The sequence below is a fragment of the Cryptomeria japonica genome, chromosome 3, assembly GCF_030272615.1.
Source record: "Cryptomeria japonica chromosome 3, Sugi_1.0, whole genome shotgun sequence".
NCBI lineage: Eukaryota > Viridiplantae > Streptophyta > Pinopsida > Cupressales > Cupressaceae > Cryptomeria > Cryptomeria japonica.
The window spans coordinates 338,241,966-338,249,195 of record NC_081407.1 but is presented as its reverse complement, the minus strand read 5'-3'; the positions used below and the strand labels follow the sequence as shown (position 1 = coordinate 338,249,195).

General features: G+C 34.0%; 1 protein-coding gene across 1 annotated transcript; it reads left to right on the top strand.

Moving 5' to 3' along the window:
• Positions 1 to 3,356: 3,356 nt before the first annotated feature.
• LOC131067170 (uncharacterized) lies at positions 3,357 to 4,601 on the top strand. Its single transcript, XM_058002119.2, has one exon. It carries the CDS (start codon positions 3,357 to 3,359, stop codon positions 4,599 to 4,601), a length of 1,245 nt encoding a protein of 414 aa, XP_057858102.2.
• The last annotated feature ends 2,629 nt before the right edge of the window (positions 4,602 to 7,230 follow it).

The following is a 7,230-nucleotide window of genomic DNA, read 5'->3' as shown; positions in this document are numbered from 1 at the left end:
TCTAATATCTATTTTAGGTGGGTTGCTTCCTTGACTTTTGCAGCCCCTAAGAGGAGATTGTCATCTGCAAACTGCTGATGTGTGACCGCAAAGTTCTTAGTTACTTTGATTCCCTCTAAAAAAATTATTCAAATGGCTTATTTTAATTTCCCTTCCCAATGCCTCCCCCATTATTATATAGAGGAAAGGAGAAATAGGATCTCCTTGTCTGATACCCCTTGTAGAAGAGAAGAAACCTGCTGGCTTTCCTTTTATCAGGATTGAAAATTTAGGATGGAGATGCATTCAAACACCCAGTCAATCCATCGCTTTCCAAAGCTGAAGGCTTGCATAACTTTGCATAGGAAATGTCAATCTACACTATCATAAGCTTTTGAAATGTCTAATTTTATTATCATACCTGGTCTTTTTGTGCTTTGAAGAGTATGGATTGCTTCGTGCACTATTATTGCCCAATCTAGAATTGAGCGGCCTGGGACAAACCCTGTTTGTTCCTCTGATATAATGCTTTCCATGAGGGGCTTCATTCTGTTTGTCATGACTTTTGAAAGAATTTTATATAATTTATTGCATAAAGAAATGGGTCTAAAATCTCCTAGATTTAATGCATTCTCCTTCTTTGGAATGAGAGCAATAAACCTATTGTTTACTTTCTTAATAATTCTCCCTGATCTTCTTGAGCATTCCAGAGCTTCTGCAAGGTCCTGACCTAAAATATGCCAACACTTCTTGAAGAAATCCGCAGGGTAACCATCCAGGCCAAAAGCTTTACCAGAGGGAAGTTGATTAAGAGCTTGAAATACTTCCTCCAACTTAATTCTCTCATTAAGATATTAATTCCACTCATCTATGATAATCTTTGGAATCACTTCCAACAACTCTTTTTGCTCAGGCAATTGGGATCCTTCTAGATTATTTAAGAGATTAAAGAAGTAGGTGATGATTTCTTTCTTTATCTCATCAGGGTCCTCTGTGATTTGGTTATTCTTAGACTCTAGTTTTGATATCCAATTCTTACCCCTTCTGATCTTTGTTACATTATGAAAAAACTTGGTATTTTTGTTACCCATTCTAAGCCAATTCTCTCTAGACTTCTGTTTCTAGAAGATTTCTTCTTTTGATAAAATATCCTCATATTCCAAGAGGAGTTTCTTTTATTGATGAAAGGATTCCTAGTCCATTTCCACTAGAATAATCTTATCATTTAGCGTTTCCATTCTTTCTTCTATCAATCTTTTTATTGAAAAAATATTTTTGAAATACTGGGAATTCCATTGAAGCAATTTCTACTTTACAAATTTCAGTTTTGCAGTAAAGCAAAAGAGTTTTAAACCTTCAAATGTTTCTTCCTTCCACCAGTTCTCTATCAAAGTGAGGAAGTTTGGCTCTTTCAACCACATATTCTCAAACCTAAATGGGTCTCTACAACTATCCTTATTGCCAAGCGAAGAAAGCAAAATGGGATGATGGTCTGATCCCGAGCAAGGGAGAACAGAACAAGAGGGGGAAAATGGGAAGAACCTCAAATAACCTTGCCAAAAGAATCTATCTATTTTTTCAGCTATATTACTGAATCCTTTCCTTTTGTTTGTCCATGTGAACAAATCCCCTAAATCTATTTCCAAAAGACTATTCCTATCAATCCAGTCATTGAAGTCCTACTGAGATCCACCTATGCGGGTAATTCCTCCACTTTTATCAGAAGCTTTTCTGATGGCATTGAAGTCTCCTCCTATGAAAAGTTGTTCCTCAGTCAAAGACAACAAGACTTCATCTAAAGAGGACCATAAGAGACGCTTTTTGAGTGGGGACACTGGACCATAAGTGTTTATATCAAAAAAGTTTGTATTTGTCTAAAGGTGGGAAATTTTGGCAAGAAGCCAATTTCTATTAGAAGCAATACCCTCAACTTTAACTTGGGAAGGCTTCCAGATTATCATTAAGCCCCCTGAGGCCCCTTCTGAAGCCACTATCAAATGTAAAGATGTCTGAAATAAGGGGTTGATTCCACTTCCAAATGTGACTGCTTGCTTACTTTCCAATTTAGTTTCTTGCAAAAAAATGATGTCTGCGCTGACCAAAAGAATCCTTCTTTTGATCACCCTTTGTTTGTTAGGGGCATTGAGACCCCTAACATTCCAAGATAAGATTTTTATTGTTGTCTAGGAAGGGGATCACCCTTCCCTACTTTCCATAGATCTAGTAGTTTTGATTGAATCTCCGCAACACCATCTTGAGATGTGGCTTCAATGAGGGATTTACGACCCTTCTTAGGAGGGGAAGAGCCAAAGTCTGGTTTATCCAATTCCTCATGGTTCTGATGCAAACCTAGTTTCCTTTTTTCCTTACCCTGAGAGTACAGAACTTTTAGGGGAGTGTCTAAAATTGTATCCGGGTCTTCATCCTCAATCATAAAATCCCAAAGAAGTTTCTTAGCATTTTGATCTAGGGAAGAAATGAGGTCTTTAGGAGCTAAAGACAAAGATAACAGGAATGCAATAGGAATTTCCGCTGAAAGATTAAAAAACTGGTCTGAAGTGGGTAGATCTGAGGAAGAATAAATCTCTCCATTAGATAAATGTGGCTCCTGATCCTGATCCTCCTTTTCCAAGTCAGCTTTAAAATCATTTTCAATGACATCCTCTTCCTACATAATTTTAGCAAGTTGCATAGGTTTTTTTTGCTGGACTTAATTTGCTGAAGGGACCCCTTTGCTTCTTTCGCCTCAAACTATTTTCCCTTTTTGAGACCTTAGGAGGAGGCTGGGAGAATATGTTAATCTGGTCACTATAACACTAATTATATGTGATGGATAATTGAATTGTTTTCACGCCCAAGTCTATGTACTTGAACATTGAGGAAGATATTGTGCACAATTGTGTGGCGGGCAGCAACCAGCCAATAAAAAGTTTAAACTATGTTCTCGGGGACCAATCAAGATGTAATAAACGGATGGACGGGTTCTGCTCAACCGTTGATCGAGGAGCCGAAAAGATGAACGGTCCGAAACAGTTCCAATCGTTTTGCATTGGTTCATGTGAATTTTTGGCCGTTGGGTTTCAAAATACAGCTCATCCTTCTCAAATAATAAGGGCCTTCGGTGTTAAAATTTAAGAAGATCATTCTTGGGAGATGCCAAATTAAAAAGAATTAGCTCTCATACATTGAAGATGGCCATGATTTTTTTTTTCTTATTTATTTTAATTTATATTTGCTCCATGTCGGCTGCTCTTATCCCAGTAATAACGCGGTAATTAAGCAAAGTAGTCCATCTCAAATGCATATAAATATATACTTAATCGAGCGTTTAAAGAATACAAGCCATTTAGTGTTAGGAAGCTTGGGAGCTGAAAGAAATGGAGCGAGAATTGATTGCAACAGTTGAAGGAGACGCTGAACAGCTGGATATAGTTAAGTTGCCTCTGGCTATGAAGGAATTGATATTTGAAAAGCTTTCAATTCAATTAATCTGCAGCTCTCGCATAGTCTGTAAGGAATGGAATTCGATTCTGTCTTCGCAAAGTTTTCTGTATTCACTGTCCACCCAAAACCCATGGCTTCTCATCTGCAGTCAACAAGTGTGTGGAAATTGGGGCTGCATGGCTTATTGCTTCTCTGCACAGAAATGGATCACCCTCCCTCTCTCTTTTCTCCCAAATCCCGAGGGACAAAATGTCAGAAATTTATTAAGGTGGGGACAGGGGTTACTGATTTTTCAGGAAACCCCCACTTCGCAGTTATTTGTTTGCAATCCACTTATGAGATCTTACGCCGAGATAGAAATAGATTTGACGCACAGATTTATCCACATTGTACAGAGAAGAAACAAGGACCCGTATTTGGTAGTTTGCTCGAACTCGGAAATTTTTTCCTTTCAGATCTACCACTATTTTCAAGATGCATGGAAGATTAAGTTTCAGTTTGCAGGCGAAACTGAGTCTGATGTAATGTGTAATGAAATGGTTGAGTGCAATGGTGTTCTTTTCTGGACGGCAATGGTGCCTACCACTATAGTGGGCTACAATATTAAAGATGGCGGTTTAATTAGCCCGGTTATAGTAGCTCCATTACCCCGCCAAATGGTTCAAGATCTAAATAAGTGTGTTTTATATATTGTTTCATATGGCTCCTCAGTTCTTGTGGTGGGGATCTTTCATGAGAAGATAGACTGGATTGACCCATTTGCTGCACTCATTCCGGCCCTTGATATAACTCACCCATTATTCATCTCGCACATCGATTTTGACAGAACTTTCCCAAATAGGATGGGTATTGTTATCTGGGAGTTGTTTCAGGACGAGGAAGATAAGTTGGTTTGGAAGTGGAAGGAGTTTGCAAGAATGTCTTCACAGTCGCTCCCTCAATATCTCGACCCAGATTGGTGGCATGGGAAGTGTGTTTGTGTGGGAGAGTACCTGTGCTTCAGCAATCTATATAGAGGTGCTGAGGGTGCAAAAGTGTTTGCATATAATCTAAAGGAAGGATTTTGGCAACGCCTTCCTCCTTGTAAAATTCGGTACAATAAACTGACGATGATGTCGTTCGAACCGAAATTCAATCTTTTTCAGCTCTTAGGAAAATTGAGAGGAGGGATAACATGATTATGGTGATATGTGCTGGAGAGAACGAGGGAATACATGATTATGGTGATGTGTGGGGTAATTATTATTTACTTTTAATATATTAGATGGTTTGTTCGTTGAATGTGTTTTTGTTATTAAACAGATAATGTATGGATTTTACTATGTAACTGATAAATTGGATGGTTATTTTCTATATATTTTGAGATCATGTAATTGATAAAATTAGATAAATTTAAATAGATTTTTTTAAGAAGTCAGAATTTATTCATTTTATTTTTTATTTTTTAAATTAAATTACATATAAGTTTTAAATCATGGAATTCATAATTAGATGGCTGTCTTTTATAAATTTCAGGTTATGAACTCAAAACTTGATTTATATCATTTAAAAAATAATAATATTTCATAAATTTTGAATAAATTTAATGTTTTCTTTTGATATTTTTTATTCCATTTCCTGATATTATTAATTTATTGTATATTATGAGATAATATCATTATAATGTTTATGATGCATATTCGTCTCCCCTTTTATCTATCATCAATTACATTTTCTTTCAATATAATGCAATTATCTATAAAAAGTGAATATATTTCATGATATGAACAAAATTATTGATCTCTAAGTAATGTAAATTTAAACATATGAAGGGCAAGGTAGGAAGGTTAGGGTTGATAGTTGCACTACAATACATAGAAATAGGTATACTTAAAAGCATATATGTTTAAAATATTTGGACATTGTAAAATAAGGTGATATAAATAAAAGTCATTTAAAATTTTGATCACTCATCATAATTACTATTGTAAAGATATAATACAATTTATTGAAAATTTTAAAATACTTACAAATATCCATATTTAAATGTAAATATAGTTTTATTTTTTTATCTTCAAGGACAAATTCCAAAGAAGGATTTGATGTTCAACCTCATAATAAGAATGTGATAATATTATTAAAGAGAATCTATAATGAAATATAAGAAGGTCGAATGAAATCTTGAAGGTTACAACATAGGCACCAATGATCACTCATATGAATAATAAATGCAATATGAGTCCACTCGATCTTGGAAATATAATGAATGTATTAGAACAAAAGTATAAATTTGGATATACCTATTAATAAACATATTTTATTTAGCTGAAGATGACTTACATACTTAAAAAGTGACTAGATAATTGAGTTATGTGAACTAAAGAGAAACTTACGATAGAAAATTGGTAAATTAAGAAATCTATAAGATATTTTAAACAAGAAGGTCAACTCAAGGGACTTTTTATTTTATTTTTGAATGTTATGTTTGAGGATAAAAGAGATAATTAAAATTTTGATTGCTTTGTGATTAGGATTATATCTTACTATTCTTTTGAATTTCTTAATGATTTTTTTGAACATAGCTAAATCTATATTCCAATATTGTATACCCCAAATTGACATAAATAAAATTTGTCTATGTCTTTCCAACACGAGAGAGGTTCAAGTAATTCCATTGTTGGATTTTTAATCTCTTTCTACAAATTAAACCTTGGATATCAGAACAAAAAAAGTATTTGAATGACATTCACCCTCATGATTTGTTTGTCAATATTTTTTATATATCCCCTTTCAACTTTAGTTTGTTAAAGATAATTAGAAATTTTTTTTGACTATGTCAAATATTGGATAAAAAGTAGTGAGTTTCTTAACAAAGAGGATGATAAAATCAATAGCTTTATACCAACTTTTTGGAAGAACCTATGAAAAAATAAATGTCTTGATCTCATGTTCGGTTACAGTACAAAAAATAGGACAAAAGAAAATAATCAATAATCAATTGAAGCAGTGGATTGTTTAGTTTAGTCTTTATTATTAGTTATGAATAGTATACATCATCTCCTAATTATCATGGGAGAATGGACATGCATTGTAAGTTGTTTCAAGACTATAATTAAACCAACTCTCAGGCCTTACACATAAATATAAGATCGTGTTATGTTGTGAGAGATAAAGAGTATCTAGTTAGTGTTGAATCTTGTTAATAGTGTCTATGTTCAATCAACAAGTTTGATATATGTCCATGTAATCTTTGATATTAAATAAGAAGATGATTTGAGAAATTAAGCTTGTAGATTGAATGTTGAATTCTATTGACTAAAATTGTAGCCACTCAAGAAAGGGCCACTTGAGAAATTGTGATTTTTTAGTAGTTTAGATTGTTAGTCATTATGATTTATTATTAATAGTGAGACGTTTATGATAGGTTTTTCTATTTTTCGTAATATTTAAATTTAATAGTTTTATAACAATTAACAAAATAAATATAGAGAAATATTTCTAATAGGAAGTTTAAATACACCAAGGGTGCCTTTGTAGGTAGTTCACATTGATATATGTGGCCCAATGTTTTTGAATATGGGAAAACAGGTTTTGATGGGTCCCTGAAACCTAGTACAATCAGAAAACTCAAAAGATAAGCATTACAGCACAACAAAAAGACAATAAACAAAAGAAAGATAGCTGATGAACCAAATGCTAGCAAACAAGAGAATGCAGATTACAAACCAAAAAAGACCAACAGTAGTCTAGGCTTAGGTTAATTTCTGAAGCATCTTCGCCGCTTCAAGCTGCATTTGTTCCATGTTGTCTGTTGCTCACTTAATATCC

Excerpts from the sequence above, each read along its gene's own strand:
- LOC131067170 (XM_058002119.2), top strand. The coding sequence starts at position 3,357 with ATGGAGCGAGAATTGATTGCAACAGTTGAAGGAGACGCTGAACAGCTG.